General features: G+C 47.4%; 1 protein-coding gene across 2 annotated transcripts in view; it reads left to right on the forward strand.

Annotated features, from left to right (window-relative positions):
- Positions 1–12,737, forward strand: part of ADAM12 (ADAM metallopeptidase domain 12) — a 387,521-nt gene that overhangs the window by 321,820 nt on the left and 52,964 nt on the right. For both annotated transcript variants that reach the window (XM_059900751.1, XM_059900749.1), the window contains exons 12-14: positions 4,221–4,398; positions 9,204–9,293; positions 10,806–11,001. In XM_059900751.1, the coding sequence (XP_059756734.1) occupies positions 4,221–4,398; positions 9,204–9,293; positions 10,806–11,001 (464 nt within the window). The remainder of the gene's footprint in view (positions 1–4,220; positions 4,399–9,203; positions 9,294–10,805; positions 11,002–12,737) is intronic.

Raw genomic sequence — 12,737 nt, forward strand, 5'->3', positions numbered from 1 at the left:
CGTTCTTCCTCCAGATGTTCTTCCACCTGTTCCCTCACATCCTTCTGGTGAGAGCCCCAGATGCCTTCCCCTCCGTGAGGTCTTCCCTGACCACCCTCCCTAAAAGGTCAGCACCTCGCACATCCTCTCCCCCGACCTGTCTTATTTTTCTCTTTAATGCTCATTCCTTTCTAATAGGTAATTGATTCCCTTATCTTCTGTATTATTCGTCTGCCCCACTAGATGCAAGCTCCACCACGGCCAGGATTTGTGTATGTTTTATTCATTCCATCTGCCCAAAGCCTAGAACAATGCCTGGAACACAGTAGGTATTGAATAAATAATTGCAGAATAATTGAATGATGAGTGACAGGTTACTCTGCTTTTCTTCCTCTAAAGCCTGGCTTTCTCTAAATGCCCAAATAGGGCTCAGGAATATTCTATCAGAGAGAAATAGTCACCTGTTCTCCATGATGAGAAATCATGAAAGGATGAAGGCAGTAAAGATACTCTACAGGTACAAAATGCTCCTTGGACACACTGCCATTTGTCATCAAAAGAGAGGTCGTGGAGGATGGCAGAGGTGTTTCTCCATCCTCACGTAGAGGTGGGAATGTTGACCGGTCCAGTCCACAGAGAGGGCAGGAAGGTGTGGGGAAGGGTCGCTGGCCTTCCCAAGGGGCCTCCCCGGGGTCACTCTGAGCGAGTCAGAAAGGCCCAGATTGGAGGGAAAGAGGACCTGTTCACATGTGCTTTTGGCGCAGGAGCTGTGAGCCATGGCCGGCAGCTGCTGGAGGTTTTAATTATACTGACTTAGAAGGCAGGCGTCCTGCTGGTGAAATCGGGTTACATGCTGCGAGGCCCGGCTCTGTTGTGAGTGATGGTGAGCAAGGGTCAGTTTCAGTGTCGGTGAACTCATCCACACCTTGTTTGGCATCTGAGGAGAACATTGCTGCTTTGTTGTTACAGCAGAGGCACCTGGAGGAATTAGTGCCTGGACGCTCTTCCTCGGAGCAAGGCTGGAAAGCTGTGAATTGGGTGGATGCTATTCCTCCACGATTCTAAATGAGAGAGAACTTTAAAAGCACCTGGGGTTTGTCCTTCAACAGAATAGGAAAAAACTAAGAGAACTAGAAATGTATTATTACGCAGATAACTCGACTTCTATCTGACCATATCCAGCACAGACACGAAAAGAGTCGTTTTTTTGCTAACAGTTGATCTGTTCTCCTCTCCCAAATACTCTGAATTTTAAATCCTGGACTTAAACTGATCTCACTCATCTTGCTTCTATCCCTTTTTTTAAAATGTCAATCCCCCCAAAAACCCAAAATGTATTTGTTGTTTTGAAAGACAGTGAGATGGGAGGGCTCGTCGGAGCTGTTTCTGGAGCTGGCTTCAGCCCTCTAATCCCCGGACGCTCGTGGGCATGTTCTCACTTGCGAAGCAGGGTGATTGATACCCCTCTTTCACTGCGCTTCTGTTAATCTTGCTATAAACTGCTGTTAATCTTGCTTATAAACCATTCCCAAGGCTTACAATTTCTCCTTGTGTCTTTCCTAATTAACTTCAACATTTTCTAGAAATCAGTGCCCTCCCAGAATGAACTGGTCAGATTTCATCACAGCACCTGGTTGGGTATCACTGAGTGAGAATGAGGTTTAGTCTCCTGGGTCAGGCCTTGAGATAGAGGCGTCCTGGGAAATGCTTACACTGGAGAAGATTCCATCTCTTCCACTGCAAAGTGAAGTACTGCTCTCAATTCCCTGTGTGATGTACTGTCATCTTTTCAACACAAAGCTCTTCTAAATGGACGAAATTACACTTTTTCTTGTGGCTCATCATCTGAAGCTATTCAGTATCACTTTTGATACCAGGAACAATCAATCTGTCTGCCCAGGAAAGTTATAAAGATTTCGAAAGGAACTTTGTTACAGCACTACAGCTAAGTCCTGGTTTATTGTCTTTGTATCCACGAGCAAGACTTGCATGTATTAATTTACTTGTAGATTAGAATTATACTTCAGAGTTAATAACCTGAGATTGATAGAAAACACTTGGGGAGATAGTGCAGTGTTACCAGTTTGGCCCTGGAACTCATCATGATCTTGAAGTATTGCCAGACTCAATCATTGAATGGTGGCTAGTCGGCGGTCTTCAGGGAAACCTAGCGGCACACATTGGTTTGGCCAATTGATTGGGGTCCAATTATAATGTCATCCTGTCTTCATGGGAGAGGGTGCTTGCGCTTGCTGGTCAGCAGGTCCTGCTTCCTCACTAAGTAATAAAACCTGGCTTTCTGGTGTGCGTAGCCCTTATGATAATCGCTGCCTAAGACCTGGGAAAACGCATTCGTAAAAGAGAGTCAGATGCTTTATATACGTTAGGGACCACTAGCTGCTGTGGGAAACAAACCCCTAATTTCAGGGGCTTACCGTCATAGAGATGTGTTTCCCTTGCATGTGACGCCATGGCGCTCTGTGCTGTCAGTGAGTCAGGACCAGGTGCTGTGTCTGGCTCGTCCCCCTCCTGGGACGTTGGACTGGTCTGAGCCCAGCTGGCAGCAGGGGAAAGGAAGGAACAGCTTCTTAACTACCTTCGGCCAGAAGTGACGCATGTCATTTCCCCTCTGCTAATTCCATCACCAAGAATTATCACACAGCCCACCCAGGAGCGAGGCGGGTGGCACAGCCCCTCCGGACCGTGGAAGGGGGAGCACGAGCTTTGCAGGGAAGTTGGCCAACTCGGCCACATCCCTATGTAGCCCTGGTTTTTCGAGGCAAGGGCAGCACCTGCACTTCTGACCACCTCCATTCTCTCAGAGCTGTGCCTGGGGAGACAGTGGTTTGCCCTTTATAGGCCCAAACCAGTATCAGCCGGCCGTGACCCACCATGGGGATTGTGTCTGTGAAGCCGTGGAGTTGATAAGCTCAGTCATTTGTACCTTCCCCCTCCCTTGGGATAATGATTGCCTTTCTTATTTTTTTTTTAACTGAAGTATAGTTGATGTACAATGTTATGTTAGTTTCTAGTGTACAGCACAGTGATTCAGTTATATATACTTTTTCAGATTCTTTTCACTTACAGGTTATTACAAGATATCAAATATAGTTCCCTGTGCTCTACAGTAGGTCCTTGTTGTTTATCTATTTTATATATAGTAGTTTGTATCTGCTAATCCCAAACTCCTACTTTATCTCCCCCTGCCTTTCCCCTTTGGTAACCATAAATTTGTTTTCTATGTCTGTGAGTCTGTTTCCGTTTTGTAAATAAGTTCATTTGTATCATTTTTTAGATTCCAAGTATAAGTGATATCAGATGATATTTGTCTTTCTGTCTGACTTACTTCACTTAGTATGATAATCTCTAGGTCCATCCATGTTGCTGCAAATGGCATTATTCTTTTTTATGGCCGAGTACTATTCCATTGTATATGTCAATATATATGTACCACATCTTCTTTATCCATTCATCTGTCGATGGACACTTAGGTTGCTTCCATGTCTTGGCTATTGTAAATAGTGCTACTATGAAAATTGGGGTGCACGTATCTTTCTGAATTAGTTTTCATCTTTTCTGGATATATGCCCAGGAATGGGATTGCAGGATCATATGGTAGCTCTATTTTTAGTTTTTTGAGGAATCTCCATACTGTTTTTCATAGTGGCTGTACCAGCTTACATTTCCACCAACAGTGCAGGAGGGTTCCCTTTTCTCCACACCCTCTCCAGCATTTATTATTTGTAGACTTTTTGATGATGGCCTTTCTGATCAGTGAAGTTAGAGCACTCCCTCACACCATACACAAAAATAAACTCAAAATGGCTTAAAGACTTAAATGTACTTTTTTCATCTTTGTACTTTCCAATATGAACATAGATAGCGTTCATATTACAAGCTACAGATCCTAAGCATTCCCTTTCCATTATATCATTTCACACAGAACTATTAATGATGTCTGTAATGAGACACAATCTAAAGTTGTTGATCTGGAAACCATCCAAAGGTCATTTCTTTTTGGATAAAGCACTTCCTCATCAGTGGTGTTGGAACTGTGCAGGACTGGACCTCAGGGTGTAGTCGAAGGTGCCTCATTTTACACCGCTCAAGCCTTTGTTCACTGAGACTAACAGTGGCCACCCAGGCAGATGGCGCCCGTGGGTACCACGCACAGCTGCACGAGAAGGATGCGAGAGGCCTCTCAGTGCCCTGACGACTGACGTCCTGGCTCTTCTCTGCAGGTTCCCGTTCCCCATGGTGTTCAGCAGCTGCAGCAGGAAGGACCTGGAGGCCAGCCTGGAGAAGGGCATGGGTATGTGCCTCTTTAACCTGCCGGAAGTGACGCAGTCCTTCGGGGGCCGGAAGTGCGGGAATGGATACGTCGAAGAAGGAGAGGAGTGTGACTGTGGGGAACCGGAGGTGAGAGAGACGTTTCCAGAATGTTGGTCTCGCGTTTGCGGCTGGGCCAAGAAGCAAGACCTTGAAGGAATTGTGCGGTAGAATGAAAGTGCTAGAAATGCAGGATGGAAAACTCCTACATGACCACCTTGAACAAACTTCATAAGCCAGGGTGGCCTTCTTGAATTTTAAGTATTGCATAGAATAAGTTGTCTCACTGGTTTAACAAGATAAAGAATCTTCTCTGTTGAAGGACGCAGTAGCGTAGGCAGGATGAGGGCAAGAACAACGAAAAAGCATTTAGCTTTGAGTTTGATAGAGAACAAAGCCTTGGAATGCTGGCTTCAAATGGCTAGTAAGTACCAAGTCTTTCTCTCTGTAAGGGGTGCACCCGAGGGGAATTTGAATAAGCAGCGTTCGTTTTTAACCAAGAGCTTCTTCCCAAGTTGAAATTCTGCTCCAGCTGCCACAGCTTCCTCTGTGTGGACGACCTGAGGCGCCCAGGCTCCTGCCTGTCTGCTTGTTAGCTTTCAGAAGAAATAAGCGAAAGCGGGGAACATTCTTATCCAGCAAAAGGCGTATTTAACCCTGTTTTCCAGCCAGTGTCAGGACATTTTCTCATTTCTGTAGGGCCCAAGATAAAGTTAATCAACATCAAAATTATAACAGCCATTTTTAAATCTCTGAATAATCTTGGGAAGGAAAGAGAAAGGACACAGTGAGACCCCCTGGCGAAAGAAGTACCCCCTCAAAACTTGAAGGAGGTCGATTTAGAATAAATCAAAGCCAGTCGTTTGTATAGCAGGCTGTCTCCATGTGGGAGTCCCTCCCTGAGAGCTTGTGCAAGCTGCAGTGGTAGTCAAGTTCAAGATGGGCTTAGCTAAATTCACAAACCAGCTTGATGAGGGCTTAGGAAGAGCATGTCTTGGAGGGCTGCTCTGAAAGGGGGATTCGGGGATGGAAGGGAACTTGTGCTGAGACTCTGTGTTCCTGTGTTCATCAAACAAGCAACTGGGTATAGAACCTTCATCATGTCCAATCTCCAAGTCTCTGAGCTTTCCCACATCAGCAGGAATGATCCTGGTCTCCATCTGACCACTTTTGTAAGAATACTGGTAGTGAATATAAGTTCTAGGGGATGGGGGTTGCAGAGGTGGTTTGATGAAATGTTTTTGTGCCCTTGCCAAAATCAGGATTCATCCAAGGTCACAGTGCTGTCCACAGCGGCGTTCAGTTTTGCTCACAGTGCGTAGAGAATGGTTACTATGCAGGAACAAAGTCCTAAGTCCTCACAGAAACTCTTTTTCAGATTAGCAGAGGAAAACTTGAAACCGTCATGGGATGGGTTATGCAAAGCGGAAATTGCTTGGAGACTTTTTCTAATTGCTTAAAGAAAAAAACAAAATTAGTTTAAATTACTCCTATTTCTCAGGAGAGGTCATGTTGACTTGAAATGGTTATCTTTTATCTGAACTCCTTGTAATTGTTTGTTAATCTAAATAAATTTGACAGCTCTTCCTGGAGCCATGAACTCTCAGGTTTGGAATGACTCTATTAGCCATCATTTATTCCATATGCCAGCACTGCCACCAGCATCCCTACCACCCTCCCCATCACCACTGTTACCATGTCCACCGCCACCCCACCATCATCACCACTGCTGTCACCACCATCACCTCAACCCCACCACTAGCGTCACCACCGCCACCATCATGTCAGCAAATGCTTGAGTGCCTGAAATTCGCCAGCCTGCTGTTGTGGTCTTCTCTTTTACCTCCATCAAGAAGTCACTCAGCTTTCCCAGGGTGTTTACTGTCTCTCCAGGCAGCTCATTGCAGGACAGCTTTGAAGAACTCAAAGTCTTTGCTTACGTAAGAGCTGTGTTCTCCCTCCATGTAATTCCCAACTGTATATTTCTGTGCTTAGGGTCCTTATTTGAGGATTCTTTTTTTTTTTTTTTTTAAATTAATTAATTTATTTATTTATGGCTGTGTTGGGTCTTCGTTTCTGTGCGAGGGCTTTCTCTAGTTGTGGCAAGCAGGGGCCACTCTTCATCGCGGTGCACGGGCCTCTCACTATCGCAGCCTCTCTTGTTGCGGAGCACAGGCTCCAGACGCGCAGGCTCAGTAGTTGTGGCTCACGGGCCTAGTTGCTCCGCGGCATGTGGGATCTTCCCAGACCAGGGCTTGAACCCATGTCCTCTGCATTAGCAGGCAGATTCTCAACCACTGCGCCACCAAGGAAGCCCCTAGGGTCCTTATTTAATAGGAGAAGTTCTTGCTATCTGAAGAGAACTCTCGTTCTCCTCATCCAAAGTTCTTTCTTCCAAGAAATGTTTCAAGGTCGCAGGCAAGCCTTTTGCCTCAATTCTTAGTTTTCTTTCATTTTTTTAAAAATTTCTTTTTAAAGTTTAAGCTCAAACTGTGTCTGAGGGTATGAAAGCCCATTTCCTAGTTTCCAAGCTGACCAAAACTTTTAGTCAGACCTGTGGACCTGGGTTCTTTACCCTCCACTCAGTGCTCAGGCCCTGGAAATATCCATCATGCCTTTGTTTCATATTGGCCTACGCATCCCCTGGACCATGAAGGCGTCCAGTGTCACCACATCAGTGAGTAAACGGGGTCAGAACAACTGCCCCAGCTCATGACTGGAACCAGTTTCTGTTCCCTTGCTCCCAGAAATAATGGCCACTATTTTCAAGAAGGTGCATTATTGTCTTAACCCCAGTTCATTGTGATTAAGAATCTCTGTCTACTACCTACAACCCAAGAATGACAATTAGGGCATTTGCTGAGAATTCTCTAATGGCTTCATTCATTACTCTTTCTTCTTTGGAGACTTAGTGTTCGTTGGCTCTGCTGAACTTCTCTATTGAGTACTAAACTAATAAATGCATCAACAGATGAAGAATTTGTCTCTTCTGATAAATAGAGTTCTGCGGAAGGAATAGATTCTGGGTAGTTAAAAGGCAAATGAATGCTGAAGTCTTCTGTCCAGGGCACTGGATTTACATCCACCATGAGGATATCCTGACAACTTGCTCATTCTTCCAAGCTAATAGGGTTGGAAAAGCAGCCTTATCTCCTTGTTTAAAGTCAATAGGACGCCAGTAGCTTGCAAATATCTTTTAAACTTAGTTATCTCTCTCACATTATCAATCCCCTTTGAAGTCAAAACCATTCTACTTGGCTGCGTTTCCATTTGAACTGCTGCGTATATTATATAGCGATTTGGTGGGGGAGGTGGGAGTTAGTTCTTAAAGGATCTTAGGACCCAGTTTTAGGATGGCTGATTTAACTTAGAAGTGCAAGGAAGTCTGTAATTTGGCTAATGTGTTATTGGGAGAGCCATTTAGACCATGATGTACAGGACAATACTGCTGTACGTGTGATGGTACTGACCGGGAGTGCCATTGATGGCCTCCGTTTAAAACAACAAAACCAGTTCCTAAATGTTTTAGGATTGTAAGTCCATGAGTTAGAAACCTTTACCGTCCTGAAAGCTATGACTTCTGGTTGGCAGTTTTATCTTATTGTATATATTACACACTCCGGATGTTTATAAAGTCCTTGAGCAAATTTAAAATTTAATAATTTGGGATGTGTGTATAATAGGAGCAAACAGTAAAAGGGAGCGTCAGTCATAGAGTTTTACAAAGGGTACAGTTCAGATATCTGGTGAGCCATAAATCGTCTGGATTATCAACGTTTTATTCATTGCATTTATGATACTAATAAATTCATTCGTGGAAGACGGTTTTGGGGAGTAAACTATTATACTATTAAAATAGTATGTGATGGGCTTCACTCTAGCCATAGTATATAAATTCTTCAGCACATATCATATTAAATAAAATAAAAGGACATTGATAAATTCAATCCTGAAGACTCTATTGAACTCTTCTTTCTCATGATAATCAATTTCTTCTAAAATGTGTAAACTCCGAGTTACTGGAATGTTCTAAAGCACCAGATGTCATAAATATACTGGATAGATATGTATAGGCCTTTTGTTGAGATTTAAGCAAAAGGTATCAATCTCTTGTTTCATTTTGTTAGAAAAAATTAGGTGGCTGTGAAGCACAGCATAACAAAGGAGTTCACTTCCTCTCTCGTGTTCATTTCACAGAGGACAATCCAGCTACTGTTTGATCTGTTTAAATCCTTTGCAGATCAATGGGCACAGCCCACGGATCTCCTTCCCGCCCCTTGCTCATTCTGAGGTGCATTTCTGACCTGAGGAGGGTCTCATCAGGTGAGACAGCCCACCTGTGCTGAGCAAGAGTCCAGCTACCAGGTCTGGTTGGATTGCAGGGAACCGTGGTTCAAACGCAATTGATTTGACTTCATTTCCTGCCAATATGCTCTAGATTAAACTCTGGATCAGTTTTTGAAGGGTAAAGTTTGTATGCATCTATGTAGATTTTTAAATAAGTAAGTTCACAGGACTCCAGTGGTCCTGGTATGATTCACTGCATTAAGGCCGGCAGTCATCAGACAGACACACACACACACAGCCTCACCCGCTGCTGACATGAATGGCCTCGCAAGCCAACCAGCCTTCCTGTCCGGGTCCCTCACCCCATCATGAAAGATGCTTGAGTGCTACTGACTTTTCCCAGGGACACGCACTCCCGGGCAGTTGATAAACACTTACCAGAAGCTTTGCTTTCTTCGAGAGGAAAATAATCCTCAGTCCGGCTAGTTTTCATCTCAAGAGCCAGGCCCTCTGGTTCTTTCTTCCCTTTTCAGTCACTTAAGGTGCAACCTTTGCTTTCTGTGAGTATCTATGCCATGTGACCCTGTCAAACCCGTTCCCGTCTCCAGGAGTGTCTGAATCTCTGCTGCAACGCCACCACCTGTACCCTGAAGCCAGATGCTGTCTGCGCGCACGGACTGTGCTGTGAAAACTGCCAGGTGAGTCCTGCCGGTCCCAAGGTCACCCGTGCAGTCAGCTGGTTCAACAGTGACGCAGGGCAAGCCATTGGACAGGGCGACTTCCCAGCACTCGCTGCTGTGGAAACTGTAATCCTTATTACGCAAGTTGGTACCATCTATCTCCTATTTTTATTATCTTCCAATCCTCCTGTGAAATGCATATTCTAATGCTAAGTCATCTGCGATAAATTATTTATTTATGAGCTGAAAAGTAAGTAGACCGAAGAACTCCAGCTCCATGTTAAGTGTTCCGGGTCTGCTGTTGGAGGAAGGTTTCGAGAACCAATCCCCGCTGCTGTGGGGACTCACGCTGGGTCCCTCTTCTCCATCCCAAGAACATGTGCCTGCTGGGTGAGGAGCTGCGTGGATTGTTCCAGGGATTTTGTGTCAACGTCTTGATCTTGACGTGCCCCCAACAGGAGGTGCTGGCTGACCCCGCCCAGCCAAGAGTGGCAGTTTTATACTTTTGCCATTTTCTGCCACCATGCCTGCATTCGTTTTGGCAATTCCGTTGTTTGTCTCATTATTCAGAGCTGAGATCCGCCAGAGTCAAAGCCTGAGCTTTTGATTCCAAGGTTCCAAGGGTAGAGTTTTATTTCCTTTTAATTAAGCAATTGATCTTGGCATTCTGCTTGCAGGAAACTCCCTCTTAGCGACCCAAGTAGAGCACAGTGCTTGAGAAGTGCATTACGACATTTTACATTCAGCTTAAAGTGTCCTTCATCCCCTTCCTACTTGTAATTAACTTATGGCGAACGAAGGTTGAAAGAAGCTGGCACCCCTTGCACACAGCAGCTGGTGGTGGAGGTGCCTGGAGGGGGCTTTGGGGGTGGGGCAGGTCACTGGTGGCGTGACCTCAGACAAGCCACCCTGAGCCATAAGTTCTTCAACCGCAAAACGATGAGGCATTGTTTGGCACTGTTGTTCCTAACATCCTGTACAGCTCCCTTGCTTTACTTCTCTACACGCCCCTGTAAAGTCCTACAGACAGCTTTCCAGCTCTCTGATTTGATGGCAAAGTAAAATCGCTGTTGTAAGTGTGCCCTTGGAATTATTTTTGTCACTTTGCCCACAAAGGCTAACGCTTTAAGCGCAAACGTCTTCTTAAAACACATGATGGTGTTGGTGTCCAGAGATCTTGTTCTTAAGAATCAATGGGTCCATCAGGCAGCACCCACTTCCCCCCCTCTGAGGTGCCAGGTGCCAGCAACCAGCTTGTCTGCTCACCAGAAAACCCTGATGTTGCGTGAAATTAAAAAGAGGCTGATCTCAGTTACCCCCCATAATGGAAAGGTGAACCTTGGAGCCCAGAGCAAGACTGTTTATTTAATGAGCTCTCTCTGCGGTGAAGGGAACTTCCTTTGAAATCCTCGCCCCTCTATGTGAAGCTGCAAGAGGGTGGTCCTGCTCCTATCCACCCCCGGAGTGTTGCTGAGACCCTGCTTCCCCCTTTCCCGCAGTCACGAGCTATAAACGGCCCTCTCCTTTCAGCTGAAACCTGCAGGAACGGCGTGCAGGGACTCTAGCAACTCCTGCGACCTCCCGGAGTTCTGCACGGGGGCCAGTCCTCACTGCCCGGCCAACGTGTACCTGCACGATGGGCACCCGTGTCAGGGGGTGGACGGCTACTGCTACAACGGCATCTGCCAGACCCACGAGCAGCAGTGCATCACCCTCTGGGGACCAGGTACGTGGCCACCACCACCTGGGCGCAGAGGGCCGGGGCCAGGGGACCCGCTCTCTGTTTCCACGAGCATCCCTCCTGGAGCGCGCTTTCGAAAAAGCTTCCTTCTGTTCAGCTGGAGCGATTGGCTCTCTGGTGGGACCGGGGCCCTGCCAGGCACTGGGCACGCAGAAGTGGGTGCTGCCCAGAGCCCGCCCCAAGGAGCTCAGCCCCGTCCAGCCAGAGATGTGTGAGCACCTACTGTGTGCCTGTGGGGTGAGAGGGATAAACCAGCCAGGACCGCTGCTCTCAGACAGCTTATCAGGGAGTTGGGCAGACAGACGGCAGAACTTCCCACCACCGCCCTGACTGTGTTAGTGCTTCTTAGAGCCCAAGCGAGGACCCCAACCAAGGGCAGAGGGTGCTGGAGAGAAAGTCAGTGCTGCTGGAGGGCCGGGGGGCTGCCTTGGGAAGGCCCAGGGCAGACCTGATGTGTGAGTCTGTGATGGGGAAGGATGTGCAGAGGGGTGGCCCAGAGTGGGAGGCCCGGGCTCCAGAGGAAGAACACGGAGACAGATGTTTAAGGGCCCTGAACACCTTTGAGGTTCTTTTCAAGTTTTTTTTCTTAATTTATTTATTTTGTTTTATTTCTTTTTGGCCGCGTTGGGTCTTTGTTGCTGCGTGCGGGCTTTCTCTAGTTGTGGCGAGCAAGGGCTACTCTTCGTTGCGGTGCGCGGGCTTCTCACTGTGGTGGCTTCTCTTGTTGCGGAGCATGGGCTTTAGGCATGCAGGCTCAGTAGTTGTGGCTTGCAGGCTCAGTAGTTGTGGCGCACGGACTTAGTTGCTCTGTGGCATGTGGGATCTTCCCAGACCAGGGCTCGAATCGTGTCCCCTGCATTGGCAGGCGGATTCTTCACCACTGTGCCACCAGGGAAGCCCCCCTCTGTGGCTCTTGAAGGCAGAGTGACACGTGTGTCCCAGAAAAAGCACCCAGGTGGGAAGGTGGCCAGGAAGCGGCCGCTGCGTGACTGGATCCCTTAGAGACTGTTCACCACTTCCCAGGCATGGGCCGCTGGGCCCGGGCTCCATGTGGTTTGGCCCTTGTAACCCTCCCATGACCCCTGAGGGAGAGACAATGACTACAGCTTTATGGAAGGCAAAGCTCAGACTCAGAGGCTGGAAGTTACTTCCCAAGGTCATGAGGCTGGGATGTGAACCCAGGTTCTTGTGACCAGAGCCCAGGTGTCGTTCTCACACTGCGCCGTCACCCCAAAGAGCCAGTCAACGGAAGTCCCACAGGTGCTCTACAATTAAATGGATGCACAGATGTGAAAGGGGGAAGACTGAGTCCCCTGTGTCTCTCTCCTCCGCTGCCCCGTCTTCTGGGGCCAGAGATCCAGGGCCTGGTGGGCAGGCCAGGGCGTGGGCTTGTCACCCCAGGGTTGGCCGCTTGTCTCCTGCGTTGAGGATTCTGGCAGTGAATCCCACAGGGTATTTTCCAAGACTGTGGCCCAAACTATCTTGTCGTTCTTCGCCCTCTCCCCGTTGGTGGCAGGGTGACCTCAGTTCTGGCCAGAGGCCCCAGCTGTGGCAAGGGCACTGTGACCAGCCAGGCCCAGGCAGAGGGCCAGACAAGCTCAGGCTCTGCAGGGGAGAGAAGTCCGATACGGGCCTGTGTCAGACTTTATGGTGAGGTTTTGGGTCTAGGGGTGATGAAGGAAGTAAACGAGGGCGGAAAACAATGACTAAACCTCAGAGCT

This window comes from Balaenoptera ricei, chromosome 16, assembly GCF_028023285.1.
Source record: "Balaenoptera ricei isolate mBalRic1 chromosome 16, mBalRic1.hap2, whole genome shotgun sequence".
In the NCBI taxonomy this organism is placed as follows: domain Eukaryota; kingdom Metazoa; phylum Chordata; class Mammalia; order Artiodactyla; family Balaenopteridae; genus Balaenoptera; species Balaenoptera ricei.